Source organism: Coenobita brevimanus, chromosome 24, assembly GCF_032717465.1.
Source record: "Coenobita brevimanus isolate Jiangsu-jjx chromosome 24, ASM3271746v2, whole genome shotgun sequence".
NCBI lineage: Eukaryota > Metazoa > Arthropoda > Malacostraca > Decapoda > Coenobitidae > Coenobita > Coenobita brevimanus.
Genome location: NC_136977.1, coordinates 60,550,866 through 60,572,204, shown reverse-complemented (window position 1 = coordinate 60,572,204; position 21,339 = coordinate 60,550,866). Strand labels below are relative to the sequence as shown.

The window sequence follows — 21,339 nt, the reverse complement described above, 5'->3', positions numbered from 1 at the left end:
TAGAAAGGGGAGTGAGTGGGGAGGGAGAGGGCAGAAGAGAGGAGAGGGGCTGAGGAAGGGGTACAAACAGATTACAAAGGCATACAAAAAGGAAAACAAACTGTAGCAGACCTGGTAAATTCAAGGCTTTTTGTTACGGTGATGACTATAACTGTGACGTCAAATTATTTGCTTTCAGGATAATAAACCATGAAGGGAGTGAAGTAGGACGGGGAGAAGGGTGAAGGGTGGGGAGGAGAGAGAGAGAGAGAGTTAATTACTCCTGTAGACCAAGACAAACAACACAGTAGGGTAAACACAATATGTCTGTCTCCCTGTTGTCTGCTTGATTTTTCCCCCCCTTTATGCACCCGACTATCACCGTAAATTTCACTGTCCGTTTCATGGGACTTTGCAGTTCTCCAATGTTGCACACACCTTCACATGTCACCATTTGGGAGCTGTTAACCATCGTCCATAGTGGAGTACATGCCAGGGCTGTTTCATTCAGGACTGGTGTAATGAAATAATTGCGGGTGTTTTTATGACATGTCGATGGGTCTCTCTCTCTCTCTCTCTCTCTCTCTCTCTCTCTCTCTCTCACACACACACACACACACACACACACACACACACACACACACACACACACACACACACACACACACACACACACACACATATATATAGATAGATAGATAGATAGATATGTACGGTATATAGGTATATATAAACTACCTACACGTATAAACCTGTTGCCAGACGCACGCCTTAATTCCGTGAGAGGTGGCCACAAACAAATCGCCTTCACGTCGCTGAGTCCTCTGCCATTTGGCTGCCCTTCCTTCAGCTCACATCCTCCATCCTCATATCTCTCCATCTCATCCTTGATCTCCCTCTCTCCCCCTCCACCTTACTCACTTAAACTTTTGCAGCCATTCTCTTCATCCTCTCCTCTCCACATGGCCAAACCATCTCAAAGTAATTCCCTTAAGACCCACAGCCACATCCACGTCAGCACCACAATGCTTCTTAACTTCCTCATTTGTCCGTATCACCATTTACCATCACATGCTCGTCAATAAGAATTCATTACCACTCCCCTCACTGTTGACTTTTTTCTTCCAGCAGGGTCCAGGCTTCACTTCCATGCATTAGAAAGGGGATCACAGTACTGTCATTCAGCGATTTCTTCCCTTTTCTTTTTCTTTTCTGTTTTTTATTACGTCCATATTTACCTTCCTACTTCTTATCGCTCCTTTTAGTGAACCAACAGCATTCTGCCCTGTTATAAGCACATACATATAATACTAAGTCACCTTCCTTGACATCCATCTACCCGCACATTTACTTCACGTCCATCTAAGAAACTCCACAGCATTCAGCAGTTTTCCTTCCACACTGTATATACGTAACACATTCCAGTATCCCTCGCTGGTCGCGCTGTCGTAATATTTTTCAAGGGCCAGCAATACCATGAGTATATACAATCCTTTTCACATGGTTTTCCTTCGCTATACTTGATCCGCACACTCCTTTTCACACTTTAATGTTACATGCCTTGCCATAATTCAGCTTCGCGTGAGTTATTTCCTACAAGTATTTATCACAGTGCAGGTAAATCATGCAGGATTAGGTTCATTAGCCACAAGTAATGGACAGTGCAGTAATTATGCATGCAAAAACCAGGTCACATATTTGCCATGGTTAATTTTCGCACGGTTGGTTTGGCGGTGAGTGGTGAAATATTCTCCTGGTATTTATTGCCTGATATTTTATGCCCGGTGTGGAGAGTTTTTGTGGTGGTGGGAAATCTGTGTGTGTGTGTGTGTGTGTGTGTGTGTGTGTGTGTGTGTGTGTGTGTGTGTGTTAAATATGGTACTTGATTCTCTCTCTCTCTCTCTCTCTCTCTCTCTCTCTCTCTCTCTCTCTCTCAATGTTTTGGTCCTCTCAGTACGATGACGTGTTGTTATAGTTATTATCTTACCTCCAGAAAATTTTATCCATGTTTCTTCCAGACGGTGTTATTCGGCTTTGGGGGGGGGGGGAAGCTTGCTCGAAAAGGTAAATGAAAGATATATCCCGCCTCTCCAGTTTTGAATTTTACTAAACTGAAAAAAAAAAAAGAAAAAAGGAAATAGTAATGAGACGTCTTGGTAAAATAAGGTAAATTATGGTAACACATTTCATCCAGATTTTGCTCTTCGTGTTAACCCTTTCACAGCGAGATGTCTCCACTAAGCTTATTCCACTTTTTGGTTGGAAGAAAGGCCAGGAGAATGATGGTGATGAAGAGTAATGGTGATGGTGATGATAAATAATAGTAGTGGTAGTGATGATGGTGGTGGTGTTGTGGTGGTGGTGGTGATGAATAGTGGTAGTGGTAGTGATGGTTGTGGTAATAAGTAATGATAGTGGTAGCGATGGTAGTGGTGATGAATAATGGTGGTGGTGATTGTAGTGATGATGATGACCACTGCTTCCACCTGGTTGCGATGTATCATGGAGAAAATGATGCAGTGTCCAGAAACAAATTACATAAATATTCACGTATTTTTTACGCTGATTTATTGTATAATTTGTGTGTAATTCACGTGACGTCCTGATTATACACCATATTTCACGTGGAATAGGACCCTTCGTAACACCTTCCCCCGCCGATTTTTTTTTTTTTTTTTTTTTCCAACGTCCTCTTTTCTGCTATTTGTACATCATTTTAATAGACATTGTTTGCATCGCTAATATACAGGAGGATATTGAGGTGTATTATGCAGGATAAATCTTTAAAGAAGAGGTGTAGCGAAATCTCAGAAGTTTGAATACAGGCCTATTAACTACAGGTGTAAATTGGCTCGATATAATACACACCTGACACACAGCATCCTTGGAATCGAGAGGGCAAATCAACCAACCATCTGCCTTTGACCTCATGGCTTAGTATTGACTGTCACCAAATAAGCTCTCTCATGGTCAGAACAACTCTAATATACTGTTCAAGTTTACGCCAGTCGATGTTATTAAGCTGAAGGCGAGTCATGGGAACTTAGATGTCTTAATACTGGAACTAATCACCCTCACATAGTCTGAACAACTCTAGAATTTTGTCCCAATCGTGTGTCATTGGAGTTTGAGAGTGGCAAAGGTTGGTTCCATTTTGTTAGCATCTTACTGGAAAAGAACCCCCAGTCTGGTAAGCTTTGTCAGGGAGGTGTGAAACAACTTCAGCCTGCAGTCCACGGAGTTCACGCACAGATAAGTTAGGGCAGCCACAGTATTCTTCCTACGTCCAGATGATTTTTTTTAAACATTTGAGAAACCATTTGTAGTGACGAGGTAAGCAGTTGTCTCCATTAACGCCTTCTTGGATTGATTTTCCTCCACGGGCGAACAAAATCGTCTGAAGGTAAGAAGAATAAAATAAATAACAAGACATCGTAGTGAAGGGGCTAATGGTTCATGCGCTTACAAACATCAAAACACACACACACACACACACACACACACACACACAGTCAAAACAAAACGTTGCGACTGTGTAGGAAGCCATTACCACTCTGATAAAGTGTTGTTCATTTAATTCTATCTTCAGACGATTTTCTTCAGCTAGATGAGACTTCTTCGAACTGGAGAGGTCAGATATAGCTTTTGTTAGTCCATGTAGTACGAGAGAGCTTTCCTGAGTTGAGTAAAATCGTCTGGAGGCAGTAAATCATGCGGGACGCCACCGTATTGAAAGGGTTAAATTGGTCATCTTTTCGAGTTCGTGAAGAATTATCAGTTCAGGAAAAATTACTTGATTAGGTTACTGAGTTAAATAATAAAAAATGCAAACTTTACATCAATTATCGTAACATCCTCATTTGCTTGATTAGTCCTTCATGTTTTTATATCCTAGCTACGTATTTATACCTGATATATTGTAATGGTGTTATTGCCTGTACGGTACATCGTTGTATTACCTTCCTGGCATAACCTAATTTTGTAATCCAGGTATTTTGTATTTTCCATGTTCATTTAACGCAACCCTCACATCTTAATTGTGTAATCTAGTTTAATTCTTCCAGTGCAGTATTTTGCCTAGAGAGAGAGAGGGAGAGAGAGAACAAAATACTGTAAAATTCGAGGGCGCCTTATAATGATTTGTATTTTTCATATTCGTTGCGTATTTGGACTGTGTATATATTGAGCTCACAAGTCGTCACTATGAATAAGGTATACTGTCTAGATACTGAACTACTTTCTGGGATTGTATTTAATAATTACTTTTTTTTTATATACTTGGTTAGCTCAACGTACCCTGAAAATGTGTGTGTGTGTGTGTGTGTGTGTGTGTGTGTGTGTGTGTGTGTGTGTGTGTGTGTGTGTGTATGTGGTGAAAATTAACTAAACAATCTTAATATCTTTTCCCAATTTTATTATTATGCTATCCTTGAGTGTTTTCTTTTAATACAGTGAGACCTGTTGAAAAATAACGCTGCTAAAAATATTTCTAGTTTTGTTACCAGACTTCTAATCCCAGAGCGACTAAATTTTGGAAAACCTTACGATAAAAACAGGAAAGAAAATTGGTTATAGGTGTATTCGCAAGCTAGCCTCTTTTTTCAGAAGTATAGGACCTGCTTTGTATGTTCTCAAAAAGCACGCAGGAAACAAATGTGCGAGGCCTGAAGTTAGTACCCGTTATATAGTGTGGGAGTAGGACGCTGGGAAACTAAGTGAACGAAGAAAAATTACGTTAGATTAGGTTAAGGTGGGATAGATTACGTTCGATAAAGTTAGGTTAGCCAAGTTAGGTTATGCACAGTGGGTAGATGAGTGAAAATTATATGGTTGAATGTGTTCCTTTCATAGGAAATGTATGTTCGTACAGTATCATAATGCCAAGAGGTATCTGAATGAAGAGTCTGTTTTAATCAGCACACACACAAAAAAATCTTACGGTTTTGTTTAGTTCATATTCTTTAGTAACCTGTGTTAGGTACATTTCATTCAAGATCAGCTTAATGCCCACCTTTGTTATCTTCATTGTCACCTTTATGCAACACACTTCACCGCATAGTAGTTTAGTGCCGACTTCCTTTGCAGTCAGTATTAAAATAGGCCAATACACTTAATCCAAGATCAGTTTAAACGTTTCATGCCTACTGAAACTTAGGCAGGGTATTTTTCCCCAGTGTCGGATCATTAAGGTTAGTGAATATTTGGTCTCCAAAGGTAATAATATTCATGTTCCTTGATCCACATTTCTTTAACGTCTTAACTCCTTCAGCCAGATAGATACTCATATAGTGAAAGAAAATCGTCTGCCTTTATCTGGGTGTATATGAAAAAAATCCATTTGGGTTAAACGATTTTATTTAATGTAAAAAAAAAAATAACGATTTCAAATAGGGAAATTTCAGAATTCTGGTACTCATAGAAGACGACGATATTTTGTACTTGATTTAATTCCCAATATTTCTCGCAACAACCATAATCGTTTGGTGTTAGCCAGAATAGCGTATAAAGTTTTAAATACCCAGCTCGTCCAGTTACAACCCCGCCGGGCAATTGATGTGGTGGATGTATTTACCTGTTTGCTGGAGTAATGTATCCTAAAGGTGACCGGGATTAAAGTGGCCAGGACAAACGAGCCGGCCAGTTTTGTGTGATAAAAATTAGATTGTGTGTGTGTGTGTGTGAGAGAGAGAGAGAGAGAGAGAGAGAGAGGGAGGGAGGGAGGGAGGGAGAGAGAGAGAGAGAGAGAGAGAGATTTATGAGTGACTGACCTATAGTGTGGTTTCAAAAAATGAAGGTATATGAATCAGTAAATGTAAAAAGTTGAATTTCTTTTTTAAGTATCTGCGGTAAAAAGTTGCCAGTTTTGAGTGACGAAAATTTGCTTTGTTTTTAAATAACATGACTGAACTGTGGTGGCACGATTAAAAAAAATTGGTGTGTGTGTGTGTGTGTGTGTGTGTGTGTGTGTGTGTGTGTGTGTGTGTGTGTGTGTGTGTGTGTGTTTTACCGGTTAGTTGAGGTTCATTAGGCAAATCAAATTTTGGGTTCTTTTCTCATTTTTTGTGCAAATAGATTTTTAGGAATTGGTTTTGTGTGTGTGTGTGTGTGTGTGTAAATAGGTAGAGATTAAATATCCTAACTGTAAATCCTTACATCTTACCAGTCAATGTATGTTGGTATATGGGTGTTAGTAATTCTGAAGGCTTGTCTGTCTTGTATTGCATCACATTACAAAGGTAGGTTTTATTTTTAATCACTGAAGTGAAATCATTTAATCCCTGCATTATGATAATTATTTTAAGTTATTTTTTCCACTATCAGACGATTATATTCTGCTTTAGAGAGCCCGTTGGTTGTGATTAGGTTTGTGAAACGTACATAGTGTCCTCCTGTTTGAAATAGTCACTCGGAAGCCATATAAACTTCAATAGAGATTGGAAGATAAACTTTAAAAAGACGTGGTCGTGGTGAAAAGGTGAAACCACCATTTATAGACAAGCACCATTAGAAATCACGTTATTATTATTAATCCCTTGCCTGCGATGACGAGCTTTTAAACCTCTGTATTGACCATCTCAAGACGCTTTTATTTACCTTACGTCACCTCCCCTTTCCCCTCCCCACACCGTCATTTCCCCACTCACCTCCCTTCACCTTCGCCTCTCCATTCACCTCCCCACATCCTCCCCTCCCCTTATCCTCACCTCCTCACACTCCCACCCTCCCACACCCTCACCTCCCCACACGCTCACCTCCCCACACGCTCACCTTCCCACACCCTCACCTCCATGACCCCTGACCTACACCTGTTATCCTGGGTCACTATCACCCTGACCTGGAGGCGCGGCGTGAGTCTGCTTGCGTGCCTGATCTTGAAAATATTTCTCTCTCTCTCTCTCTCTCAGCTCTAAACTATCTTTCTTTTCCGCCGCACTGGAGGTGGATGTGGCTGACGGCGCTCTCCTCATTCTTATATGTATTTATTTATTTATATCCTCCACACTGCGGGGTTGGAGCTGGGAAATAGTTGGCTTGTGTTTGCTGCCGTACTTTCTGCCCAACTTCGATAACTGCTGCAGAATTTGGTCGTATTTCCCTGCGTTTGGAGGCTGTCAGGTACCTCTTCATTATGAGTTTATTTCTGCATACGGTACGGTAATATTCTCTTGTATGTTACCTATGCAGCCTAGTTACCTGTGCAGCTTATATCAATATTAAGCTCTAAGAAGGATAAAAGTACTGAATTATACTCTGGCGTTTTTGTCTGTAGTATTGAATTGTAATATTCTGAATATCCTATGTCTGTAAAACACAGGCGCTAGAAAATCCCCTAGGCTGACGAGAATCTGAGTCCTTAGTTGATGAATACAGGAAACAATTAATCTTCGTACAAGCTCTTATTAGTTCGAAAATTGGGTTAAGATCCTTGTGTTCATGGGTGACTGCTGAAGAATGAGTTGTATTTGTTGGGGTTCTGTACGCAGCCGCTTATATGAAAAGCGATTAGCAACTTTGAATTATACGCTGGTATGTAACGAAGCTGTCAGAATGATGTGTGTGTGTGTGTGTGTGTGTGTGTGTGTGTGCGCGTGTGTGTGTGTGCGTGCGTGCGTGTGTGTGCGCGCGCGCCCCATTGAGCTCTATATTATGGAGAGGCATTCTGAAGGGTAGCTCCGCGTAGCGGCGGGCACAGGGCGGCGCTGATGGTGTTTACTGTATGCAGTACACCCGACGTCCGCACCTTTTGGAATCAGCCGATGCATTCGAAAAATATAGTGCCATGGTCCACTGCTCAGCTTATGTTAAGCAACAGCGAAACAGAAACAGCAAGCTAAGAACGGTGTTTCAATTGCATTACCATGATGGAGGCGATGAGTGCGAGTGTTTCAGCGTGGCGTCTAAAGTTACGCGGTCGATGCGGGGATAGCCTCTCCATACTATAGAGCTCAGTGGTGTGTGTGTGTGTGTGTGTGTGTGTGTGTGTGTGTGTGTGTGTGTGTGTGTGTGTGTGTGTGTGTGTGTGTGTGTGTGTGTGCTCTCGCGCGCGCTCGTTCCGCTACCGTGGCTGTACATGGAGAATGAGTGGGAGTGGATGATCCCAAACCCAGATCCGCATGTAGTGTGCATGTGGGCCCAGCGTTAAGCTTATAGTAGTGCAAGTAAACCATGTACACCACCATATGAATATATTTTTAGATTATTTATCCAGCTGATCTCTTTCTAGATTCCTTTCATCTGAGTATGCGGTATCCCGCCATGTTTTACCGTAGAGTGTGTGTGTGTGTGTGTATATATATATATATATATATATATATATATATATATATATATATATATATATATATACATGAGAGAGAGAGAGAGAGAGAGAGAGATGTAATAAGAGGCGTGGAGTGGAAGACAAGAGTCGGGAGTATGCTGTTTACCTGAGCCCTCATAAATTATGTCCTCTCACTTGCTGCTCCCCCTCCTCTTACAGCTGCAGTTACAACAGCAACAGCAGAATCAGCAACAGAGGAGTGTGGAGGGAGAGAGGCGGAGAGGGGAACTGCCACGCCAGGATGCTGTGGCTGAGGAGGCTGACGTCAAGGAGACAGATCCGCTCAGGGTTGGTCTCTCTCTCTCTCTCTCTCTCTCTCTCTTTCAAATTTAATTTCTATCTCCCTGAATTTTCGCTTCCTCAGAGTTTGTTTTTCAGGACTTTTTCTGTTACAGTAGCGCCTCTAATAAATTTTGTTTGTTTGCTTCTTATTTTTGTTCCGATGTTTTAACACAGACTTCGGGCTTCTCACTTTATATATATATATATATATATATATATATATATATATATATATATATATATATATAATTTCTTACTTTTCTCCTCTTTCAGTTCTTGATTTATTGATCATACTTTCTCTGGATTTTCTTTTTAATTCATCCTTCTCAATCTTTGGGGGGGTTTTCTCGATAATTTTCCTTTTGGAGTTTAGTTTTCTCGTTTTCCGCATTTTTTTCATTTTTGTCCTAATTGTTTCCCCCCCGTTGTGTCTTTGGTCTACTTTGTTTTGTTTTTACTTTCTCGGGTTTTTCTTTGCAGTTATAGTTATTTATTAAGAATATGTACAATGACCTTTCTTCTATGTAGTGAATTATCTTTTTGTATGTCTACTTTTATGATGATAATGTACTGATGGTGTTTCCTCTTACTCGTCTTTGGTTATTGGACTGTTTAGTATGGTGTCTGTTTTCATTATTTCCAAGTTTGGTAGTTGTACCCCCTCGTAGTGAAGGGGTTAATGAAGGCTATGTATAATCTCTTTTAGTTCAAAAAGTCCCACCTAAGCTGAATATAATCGTCTTAAAATTGCAAAAGTATAAAAAACAATCGATCTAAAGGAGTTAATTACATAATGTAGCGTCGTGTATCCTCTTTATGCATTCCCTTGAACTTTATTTTTTTCGGCAGCACTGATGTTTCATCCATTATTCACTTTGCCTACAGTAGTTTTATTTCGTTATCACAGACTAACCGCAGTTCAGGGTCAGTCCAATATAGCATTTTCTTTGCACCAGCAGGGTTTTCTATTAATATCCAGTTGTTTTTCACTTCATTTTTCCTTTTACGATTAATACATAGATTTGCGTTTTTATGTATGTAGCCTACTAGATGTTTTGTCGTGTAGCGTGTTGACAAAATCAACGGAATTTGGTATTCCATGTTTCATTTACTCGCATCATATTTTGGTATTCTTTAAGTAAATATGGTGTTTCATTGTCGAACATCAGTGGCTTGTGATGAATTTGTGGTTACTTATTGATTGTTGTGTTTTGTATATACTCTCTGCAGACCTTTTGGTATTGCTCAGTCATGTACATAAGGGACCATTCGGAATTTAAGTGGCTTCTGCTGCTCTTCATTATCATCCACACCTCCTCCTCCTCCTCCTCATCATCATCATCATCATCATCATCATCATTTTTCTTTTTCTTTTTCTTCTACTGCTACTACTAATTATTGTTGTTGTTATTATTATTATTATTATTACTATTGCTGCCGTCGCCGCCGCCGCGGCTGCTGCTACTTTTGTATTCTTTTCTCGTCTTCTTTTTAGTCGTCCTCCTCCTCCGCCTCCCTCTCCTAGTTATTATTAATGTTTTCTTTTCTTTTTAATCTTCGTTTCCCTCCTCCTCCTCCTCCTCCTCCTCCTCCTCTTCAGCAAAATTAATACCCCGTTTTTACTTCAGCCCCCCACTACAGTCACTTTTTTTAATTGTTGCCATCACCAGACTGTTTTGTTTCCCTTATGTAAAACATCTAATATTCAGTTGGTTAATGAAGGCTGTAGCTGACGACTCCAGTTCAAGAAGTCTCCCTTAATCCGAGTGAAGTTATTTGAATGTAATGAAAAAATGAGATTATTGCATTTACTTGGCCCGCAAAGAAATACGTAAAGCCAACACTACAATCATTTTTTTGTTTTATCTGTCAGAAATAGACCACTGCCACAGCTAAGTCATGGTTACATGAAATTTGATGAGCCTTAGTTAATCCTTTCTCTCCGTTGGGCTCCTCCGATCACAACCTTATCACCTTAACCTGTCCTATCGCTCCGGTACGACTTGCGGACCCTCCAAAAAAACATCTCTGGCACTTTGGAGCTGCGGATTGGGAGGCCCTCAGGCAGTACTTATTTGATTTTCCTTGGAATGATTAGTGCTTCCATGGCCGGGAGCCATCTGGGTGTGCCTTGCGCATTACGGAGGTTATTCTCTCGGGCATGGAAGCATACATTCCTTTCTCATATCCTTTGACTAATGCACGAAAGCCTTGGTTTAATCACGCTTGTTCTAATGCTGTCCACAACAAGGAGAGGGCCTATAAAAGGTACCGGAGCCAACTCACCCCTGAATCACATCTTTTATACATTTCTGCCCGGAATCGTGCTAAGTCTGTTCTTCGCACTGTTAAAAATAATTTCATCCGTACAAAATGCTCTCAACTCTCTAACTCGAACTCTTCTCGCTCCTTCTGGCACCTTGCCAAAAACCTTTCTAACAACTTTACCTCATCATCCTTCCCTCCTCTTTTCTACTCTGATGGCTCTGTAGCTATTTCTTCTACTGATAAAGCAGATCTCTTCGCTCAGACTTTCTCCTCCAACTTCACCTTAGACGATTTCTGGTGCTGTTCCTCCATCACTTCCCCCCTCTGACTTCCTCATGGCTAACATTAAAATTTCTTCAGTTGATGTATTTTGTGCCATTACTGGCCTCAGTACTAATAAGGCATATGGGCCTGATGGAGTCCCTCCTGTTGTTCTCAAGAACTGTGCTTCTGTGCTTACACCCTGCCTAGGCAAACTCTTTCGCCTTTGTCTGTCATCTTGTACCTTTCCTTCTTGCTGGAAGTTTGCTCTCATTCAGCCGGTCCCAAAGAAGAGTGACCATTCCCAACCCTCTAACTATCGTCCAATTGCTTTAACATCCTGTATCTCAAAAGCATTTGAGTCTATTCTTAATAGAAAAATTTTAAAGCATCTTTCCTATCACAACCTTCTTTCTGATCGTCAGTATGGGTTCCGTCAGGGACGCTCCACAGGCGATCTTCTCACCTACCTTTCAGACTCCTGATCTTCCTCCTTTTGGGACTTTGGCGAAAGCTTTGCCATTGCACTTGACATCTCAAAGGCTTTCGATCAAGTCTGGCATAAATCTTTAATTTCCAAACTGCCCTCTTACGGTTTCTATCCTTCTATCTGTGCCTTCATCTCCAGCTTCCTTTCTGGTCGTTCTATAGCAGGTGTTGTAGACGGCTATCGTTCTTCTCCTAGATCTATTAACAGTGGTGTTCCTCAGGGCTCTGTCCTATCACCAACTCTCCTCCTTTTATTCATCAGTGACCTTCTAAGCTGTACATCTAACCCTATCCACTTATACGCTGATGACTCCACCCTTCACCTTTCCATTCGATTCCCACAACGTCCATCTCTGCAGTTACTTCAACAGGCAAGGGATGAGGCTATGGCACACCTAATGTCTGACTTGGCTCGTATCTCTGACTGGGGTAAAAATAATCTGGTTGTTTTTAATGCATCAAAGACTCAGTTTTTGCACCTATCAACCCGACAAAATCTTCCACAGGTATACCCACTTATGTTTAATAATACTCAACTTAATCCTGCATCATTGTTGAACATGCTTGGGGTTTCATTTGCTCGGGACTTGTCTTGGAAAGATCATATTACATCTCTTGTAAAATCTGCTTCCAAGCGATTGGGTGTGCTAAGCCGACTCCGTTCCTTCTTTGCCCCTGCACAATTGTTGACTCTATACAGGGGTTTTATCCGCCCCTGTGTGGAGTACAACTCTCATGTGTGGGGAGGCTCCCCAAATACAGCTCTTCTCAATAGGGTGGAGTCAAAGTCTTTTCGTCTCTTTAACTCGCCCCCTCTTACTGACTCCCTTCAACCTCTGTCTCTTCGCCACAATGTTGCATCTTTATCTCTTTTTTATCGCTACTTCAATGGTCACTGTTCCTCTGAACTGTCTGCATGCATTCCTCCACTTCTAGCAGCAAACTGTCACCCCTTTTCTGTCCAACTCTCTAATGCAAGAGTTAACCGTTACTCCCAGTCCTTCATTTATGCAACAGGTCAACTCTGGAACTGTCTCCCTCTGTCTGTATTTCCTGCTTCCTGTGATCTCCAGTCTTTCAAACGCAGTGTGTCAAGGCATCTCGAAATGAATGGATCTCGAATTTGGCTCTCTCTTGTATTTTGTTTACTCTCTTGGAAGGAACGGTTTTGTGGGCTCATTGCCTTTGGTTCCTTCTTCCCCACATTTAAAAAAAAAAAAAAAAAAAAAAAAAAAAAAAAAAAAAACTATGGAGAGTCAGAGTGGCAACAGAAGATAGAAATATTGAATCAGCAACTGTTGAGTATAAATTTTTTAGAATTTGTTCAGAATTGCATTGAAAACAAGTAGAGGCAATCCTTTGATAGTATTTTGTTGTAATAAAACTGATTTTTTAACATCCTTTCTCAGTCAGTGATACCTAAGTTTTAACTTTAATGGTAGATGGAAGGCAAAGCAACCTTCATCTGCTAGTTGCTCATCTAATAAACTATAGCACTAGCCGTGCGTGTGTGTGTGTGTGTGTGTGTGTGTATTTTGGGCAGCCGAAACTACACATTCAAATTGCACCAAAATTGGCACAAAAATTGCAAAAAATTAACTGATGTGAAAAAGAGTAAGAAGAAAGTGGATGAAGAGTTTGGGAGGAATCTGAGTGTGAAATGGAGGGAGAGTAAGAAATTGTTTTGGAAGGAGGTAAAGAAAGTAAGGCAGTGTGAAAGGGGAAATAGTAGGGGAGTGAAAGATAGGAATAATAGATTGTTGGTGGTGAAAAGAGAGAAATTGAGGAGATGGAAGGAGCACTTTGAGGATTTGTTGAATGTAGAGAGTGAGAGCAGTGTGAGTATAAGTGGTTGGGGAATGGCTGGGAGAAGAAGAGATGAGAGGAGGGAGGAAGAGATCAGTAGGTCGGAAGTAGTGGAAGCGATGAAGAAGATTAAGCTGGGAAAGGCCCTAGGAATTGATGGAGTGTGTGGTGAAATGCTTAGGTATGGGGGTGAGATTGTTGTGGAGTGGATATGGAAGTTGTGTAGATTGGCTTGGGAAGAGGGAAGGGTTCCAGAGGACTGGAAATCAGGTATAATTGTTCCTCTGTACAAAGGAAAAGGGGAGAGAGAAGTATGTGGTAACCATAGGGGTATTTGCCTTCTTAGTGTGACTGGTAAAATATATGGTAGAATACTCATTGATAGGGTTAGGCATATGACAGAGGAGCTAGTTGGAGAAGAACAAGGGGGATTTAGGAAGGGAAAAGGGTGTGTAGATCAGATATTTGTTCTAAGATGTTTAGTGGAGAAGTATCTAGAGAAGGGAAGGAAAGTGTACGCTGCCTTCATGGACTTGGAGAAAGCTTATGACAGAATAGATAGGAAAGGTATGTGGAAGGTATTAAGAATATGTGGAGTGGAGGGGAAATTGTTGAGTGCTGTGAAGAGTATGTACGAGGGAGCTAGGGCTACGGTGCGAGTGGATGGTGAGCTGAGTGAGTTCTTTGATCTCAATGTGGGACTGAAACAGGGGTGCGTAATGTCTCCATGGCTGTTTAATATATATATGGATGGGGTCGTAAAGGAGGTACAAGGTAGGGCAGTGGATGTGGGGGTGGCCCTAATGAATGAGGGTGAGTTTTGGAAGCTTCCGGTGTTGCTATTTGCTGATGATACAGTATTGTTGAGTGAAGATGAATGGGAGTTGCAAGGTTTGGTGAATGAATTTGGGACAGTGTGTAGGAGGAGGAAGCTGAAAGTTAATGTAAACAAAAGTAAAGTTATGGTGTTTGAGAGGAATGAAGTCACAGAGTGTGCAGTGAGGTTGGATGGTGAGGATATGGAGAATGTGAGTGCATTCAAGTACTTGGGTAGTGTGATGAGTAAGGATGGAACTTTGGGGGATGAAGTACGTGAAAGGGTACAGCAGGGAAGGAAGGTTGTTGGCACACTGAAAGCAGTGATGAGAAATAGGGAGGTGAGTATGGAAGTTAAGAAGTCACTGCATGATGGTATTGTGATCCCTACCCTGACGTATGGAAGCGAGGCGTGGACCTTGCAAGAGGGGAACAAGTCAAGAGTGAGAGCAGTGGAAATGAGTTACTTGAGAGGAGCATGTGGAGTGACATGGAGGGACAGGTTGACGAATGAAGAAGTGAAGGAACGTTGTGGGGTAGATGTGGATGTGGTTGAAAAGATTAGGAGAAATACACTGAGGTGGTTTGGACATGTGGAGAGGATGGAGAATGAAAGACTGACTAAGAGGGTGTATGTAGGTGAGGTGGAGGGAGGGAGAGGGAGGGGTAGACCGAGGATGAGGTGGAGGGATGGAGTTGAGGGGTATATGAGGGAGGGGGGGGTGAGTTGGGGGGAGGGGAGTCAAATGGTGGGTGACAGAGTGACTTGGAGGCGTTTTGTCTGCGGCCACCCTTTGCGGGATTAGGGCGTCGGGCTATAGATAGATAGATAGATAGAAAAAACTTGGTCCCATCACGATTGATAAACTTTTATTGTATTTAATGAGCAATCACATTTTGACCAAAAAATGTTGCTCCAGGCGCCCGGTGTAGGATCTCTGTAGAATTTTTTGCTCATAGGTACAACTAAAATAAACTAAAGCAGCAGAAGAGCCCTCCGCAGAAGCAAGTGCAAGGGGCCCAAAGGGCCCACGAGCACTTGTCTTAAGCGTATGGTATCTGATGTGAAAAAACTTGGTCCCATCACGATTGATAAACTTTTATTGTATTTAATGAGCAATCACATTTTGACCAAAAAACGTTGCTCCAGGCGCCCCTGGGGGTAGGGGGGTTTCAAGAATACTCCCCCAGTATCCCTGCTTGTCGTACGAGGCGACTAAAAGGGTTGGTGGTGGGTTAGTGCCCCACCCCATAAAAAGAACTAACTAAAAAAGCAAATAAAGCGCCTCGGACCCGGACGGACCATACGTTGACGACTAAGGAACGGACAAAGGACATTCTGAGAGTAGGAACGTGGAATGTGAGAGGAGTGAATGATGAAGTGAAAGAGAGAGAGAGATTGTCCAGGTGCTTGAGGATGCAAAAGTGGATATATGTGGATTGACTGAAACTAAATGGGAAGGTGAAAGGGTGAGCGAATGGGAATACGGTGTAGGTATATGTGCGGGAGTCAGTGAGGATGAGAGGGCAAGAGAGGGAGTATGTCTGATGATAAGCAAAAAGTGGAAGGAGAATATAAGAGAGTATGGAACAGTGGGTGCAAGGATTGTATGGGTGAGGATGAAAGTAGGTATACAAGCATGGGCGATTGTATGTGTGTATGCTCCAACTGAGGATCGAGTGGCAAGAGTGAAAGATGGTTTTGGGCGAGAGTAGAAGCATGTATGGACAAGTTTGAGAGGAGCGAGAGAGTGCTGTTGATTGGAGACATGAATGGCAAAGTCGGGAATGTACGAGTGGATGGAGTGGTTGGTCAGTGGGGTGTGGCAGCGGAAGTAGATGGGAATGGTAGTGCTTTGGTGGACATCTGTGCTGGTAAGGGGTTGGCAATAGCCAACACCTACTTTCGTTATAAGATGATCCACCGGTATACATGGAGAGTAATGAGGAGGATGGATGGTGAACTTGTTGAACGAAAGGCAATGATAGACTACGTGTGTGTGGATGAGCGAATGAGAAGACAAGTGTTGGATGCAAGGGTGTGGAGAGGGTGGGGGAATGGAGTCTCGGACCATCACTTAGTGATGGCCAAGGTAGAGCTGCAAAGAAAGTGGTTGAGGAGGCGAAGGGGAAGACAGGAGGAAGCAGCTCCTGTGAGAAGAGTGGAGAAATTGCAAGATAGTGAGAAGAGGACAGAGTATAAGAGCATAGTGGAAGAAAGATTGGGAAGGTATGAGCTAGAGCAGATGGAAGGGGTGGAAGACGTATGTAAGATATTCACAGAAGAGATAAGCGCAGCGTGTGAGGCGGTTTGTGGAGTGAGGAGGAGATGCAAAGGTGTGCAAGGGACAGCATGGTGGAATGATGAGGTGAAACGAGCTGTGGAACAAAAGAAGAAGGCATATGGTGAATGGTTGGCGAGTAGAGGTAGGGGAGAAGATGAGAGAGAGAAGAGAGAGGTATATGTGACCAGGAGAAGGGAGGTTAAGAGACTGGTGAAGGAGAGTAAGAAGAAAGTGGATGAAGAGTTTGGGAGGAATCTGAGTGTGAAATGGAGGGAGAGTAAGAAATTGTTTTGGAAGGAGGTAAAGAAAGTAAGGCAGTGTGAAAGGGGAAATAGTAGGGGAGTGAAAGATAGGAATAATAGATTGTTGGTGGTGAAAAGAGAGAAATTGAGGAGATGGAAGGAGCACTTTGAGGATTTGTTGAATGTAGAGAGTGAGAGCAGTGTGAGTATAAGTGGTTGGGGAATGGCTGGGAGAAGAAGAGATGAGAGGAGGGAGGAAGAGATCAGTAGGTCGGAAGTAGTGGAAGCGATGAAGAAGATTAAGCTGGGAAAGGCCCCAGGAATTGATGGAGTGTGTGGTGAAATGCTTAGGTATGGGGGTGAGATTGTTGTGGAGTGGATATGGAAGTTGTGTAGATTGGCTTGGGAAGAGGGAAGGGTTCCAGAGGACTGGAAATCAGGTATAATTGTTCCTCTGTACAAAGGAAAAGGAGAGAGAAGTATGTGGTAACCATAGGGGTATTTGCCTTCTTAGTGTGACTGGTAAAATATATGGTAGAATACTCATTGATAGGGTTAGGCATATGACAGAGGAGCTAGTTGGAGAAGAACAAGGGGGATTTAGGAAGGGAAATGGGTGTGTAGATCAGATATTTGTTCTAAGATGTTTAGTGGAGAAGTATCTAGAGAAGGGAAGGAAAGTGTACGCTGCCTTCATGGACTTGGAGAAAGCTTATGACAGAATAGATAGGAAAGGTATGTGGAAGGTATTAAGAATATATGGAGTGGAGGGGAAATTGTTGAGTGCTGTGAAGAGTATGTACGAGGGAGCTAGGGCTACGGTGCGAGTGGATGGTGAGCTGAGTGAGTTCTTTGATCTCAGTGTGGGACTGAAACAGGGGTGTGTAATGTCTCCATGGCTGTTTAATATATATATGGATGGGGTCGTAAAGGAGGTACAAGGTAGGGCAGTGGATGTGGGGGTGGCCCTAATGAATGAGGGTGAGATTTGGAAGCTTCCAGTGTTGCTGTTTGCTGATGATACAGTATTGTTGAGTGAAGATGAATGGGAGTTGCAAGGTTTGGTGAATGAATTTGGGACAGTGTGTAGGAGGAAGGAAGCTGAAAGTTAATGTAAACAAAAGTAAAGTTATGGTGTTTGAGAGGAATGAAGTCACAGAGTGTGCAGTGAGGTTGGATGGTGAGGATATGGAGAATGTGAGTGCATTCAAGTACTTGGGTAGTGTGATGAGTAAGGATGGAACTTTGGGGGATGAAGTACGTGAAAGGGTACAGCAGGGAAGGATGGTTGTTGGCACACTGAAAGCAGTGATGAGAAATAGGGAGGTGAGTATGGAAGTTAAGAAGTCACTGCATGATGGTATTGTGATCCCTACCCTGACGTATGGAAGCGAGATGTGGACCTTGCAAGAGGGGAACAAGTCAAGAGTGAGAGCAGTGGAAATGAGTTACTTGAGAGGAGCATGTGGAGTGACATGGAGGGACAGGTTGACGAATGAAGAAGTGAAGGAACGTTGTGGGGTAGATGTGGATGTGGTTGAAAAGATTAGAAGAAATACACTGAGGTGGTTTGGACATGTGGAGAGGATGGAGAATGAAAGACTGACTAAGAGGGTGTATGTAGGTGAGGTGGAGGGAGGGAGAGGGAGGGGTAGACCGAGGATGAGGTGGAGGGATGGAGTTGAGAGGTATATGAGGGAGGGGGGGGGGTGAGTTGGGGGGAGGGGAGTCAAATGGCGGATGACAGAGTGACTTGGAGGCGTTTTGTCTGCGGCCACCCTTTGCGGGATTAGGGCGTCGGGCTATAGATAGATAGATGAAAAAAGATTTATTTTCACTTTGCAGTGTTTACAAGAAAAAAAAGGGCAGTATGCATTTGTAGTAAAATTATTAGAACATCTGAGCGTGAGTGATGACATTGCCTTTGTGTAATAAATTTGATTCCCAAGAAGTGGATGGAGGTTTTTCAGTCATGTAATACCACCAAGGGTAGCAGATTGGATGTTTACCCCTAAATGTAGTGAACTGTGACCTTTGGTTGCATCACCTCATAGAGGGTAATAAGAGATTGGCTGTTACCTTTTGATATAGATATGCTTATTAGTCTGAATTTGTTATTACACTGATTTTTCCTGATACTGTTTGTTTTATGTCTGTGAGGAATGCATATGAATATTAGCAAAAGTGTTGGTTGTTACACCAGCCTTCTCCCACAGGCAGAAGAAGTGAACCGAGACCCTGGTGATGACATCTGTAGTGCGGACCTGCCATCAACCCCTACTGTCCCTGCCAACTCCTCCTCCCGACCCCAGAGGCCCCGCCTTCTCAAGACACCAAATTGCCTAGGTGTTGGCAACCTCTGGCCCCGTCGCTTCTCGTTCTCCTCGCGCTCAGCCTCCGACGAGAAGAGTGATGGCTCGGAGGTTTGTGGTGGTGGTGGTGGTGGCTGTAGTGGTGGTGGTGATGGTGGTGGTGGAGGGAGGGAGGCCACAAGGACACAGGTAGTGAGTGGTGCTGATGTTTACATCCCCTTTAGCTTGGTAAGGGCATCAGGGTTGTCCAAAGGCTTGAGAAGAGGAAAAAAGACATTGATTGTATTGTATGCACACAGGTCATTAAGGCAGACATCCTGTTTTTGGTAGGGTATTCTGTAGGTTGCTTCATGATGTTCATAGTGTTTGAAGTCACTTAGCACCACCACATTTGGACAACACTGATGTTTACAGTAAAAAAATTAAAAGCAGACATAAATTGCAGTATGTTTTTAAAAAGTCAGAGTAGTATGCCAGTTGCCATATATGAAATATTATTAACCTTTTCACTACATTACATATTTTCCTATCGTATTCTGACTACTGCCAGATATTTTACATAGAATAGGAAGGACCTGTTCCATTTAGAGGGATAGAAATAACATAACCTCTTCACTACATGAGGCATCCCCTATGTTGAATAAATTCATCTTGTGGTAGCAAGAATAAAGTAGCGATGTGTGATTATATTGAAGTAGTTAATCATCCTGTTACTTTCACCGCAAAGTTTTTACTTCTGCTAAAAATGTGTGAAGCCAAAGTTTAAATCATATATCGTGATTAGTAATGTCCACAGTAAAGTGTGTGTTAATCAGTTAAACATGCAATCACCTTGCAAACCCTTTTAATCAGTATAATATCAAATACTGCTTAGTTATAAGAATGTCAGCCCTCCCTGACCCCCACCCAAGCCCACAACATCAGCCAGTTTTATTTTTAGAACTCCTTACCAATGATTCCCTTGGTTACCCCATTGCATCACCAACCCCTTATTGTTTTAGTCTTTGTTTGACATAGAATTAGCTGTAGTTTGTCCAAGTGGTTTGTTTCTTTATGTATATTACTGTTATTATTGTTGTAAGGCATATGCTTTATTAATAGTGTTTATAGATTTGCAGCTAATGTTTTAGGCAATGGTTTGCAGCACTCCTACTTTAAAAAGAAGGCAAGTTTTGAATAATAACTATCAGCCACCCATGTTTTGCTGTTGGTTGTTGTGTGCAGCTTATCTTTGCCACCTATGAACCTGCAGGGCAGCAATATCAGTGCTGGAGCCTTCTGTGTGTTTTGGAACTCGAAAATGTGGAAAATAGTGCGGTGCTCTGTCTTCATTCCAGTCATAATGACAGAAAAAGTAGAGTCCAAAAAATACATGAGCTTTCATAAAGCTATTCATTGGATGTAAGAGGAGGTAATCAAAATTATTACTTTTTTACTTTGTGTGTGTGTGTGTGTGTGTGTTTTTTTTCTTGGTAATACTGTACTTTGTGGAAAACTATCTTTCACTTTCAATATACAAAATCTGCAAGGCCAAAATAAAATAACTTGTACATCAAGATAATGTTTTAAGGAGAGCAGTAGCCACATGACTTATTTTTTGTGCAGCAGTTGATCATTTGTCACCAGATCATGAAACCAACTCATTTTTTTTAATGGATGACTTTGTGATGTTTTGTGAGCTGTTTCTTTATAAACTAGAGTGTTACATGTCTTTAGTAGAGCAAAGGGGTTATGTTACCGTCTCGTTATTACCCTGTACACTCAACCCCCTGCTATCGCGTGTTCAGCTATCATGTTTATCTGCTCTCACGCACACATCAAATGCACAACCATACATGCTATCACGCATCCCAAGACTGCTATCACACGTCGAGTTTGAAGACAGGCTAAGCGAAACTTATTCACACGGCACTTCATACGAGGTTTGCCGAGAATATGATGGTTAATCAGAACGGTAACGTGGTAAAATTGCCGACGATACCATGGGCATTTGGAATGCATCTGAACGGATTCCTGCCGAGGATACGACGGGCAAAACAGTGTCAACAAAACTCATTCAACTCGAAAGAATATATCGTACTACAGCATTGAAATTTAGCCTAACTGAATACTTATTAATACTGTATTTTAGAATAAATATCAATCGTTTTGAAACCCTTATAAAGAGTTAATATTTCACATGCCGAGAAAACTGTGATGTCCATAGAGTAATCACGTGTTTACAACATAGACGGGGCTCTGGCAACAGTATGAGGAACGTGTGTGATAGCGTGCAAGTT

General features: G+C 42.0%; 1 protein-coding gene across 1 annotated transcript in view; it reads left to right on the top strand.

Moving 5' to 3' along the window:
- The window catches only part of LOC145393394 (uncharacterized), a 288,197-nt gene that overhangs the window by 241,204 nt on the left and 25,654 nt on the right, over nt 1–21,339 (top strand). Inside the window, exons 7-10 of the mRNA XM_080267489.1 lie at nt 8,459–8,587; nt 11,762–11,764; nt 18,965–19,175; nt 21,291–21,307. Coding sequence (XP_080123615.1) covers nt 8,459–8,587; nt 11,762–11,764; nt 18,965–19,175; nt 21,291–21,307 — 360 coding nt within the window. The remainder of the gene's footprint in view (nt 1–8,458; nt 8,588–11,761; nt 11,765–18,964; nt 19,176–21,290; nt 21,308–21,339) is intronic.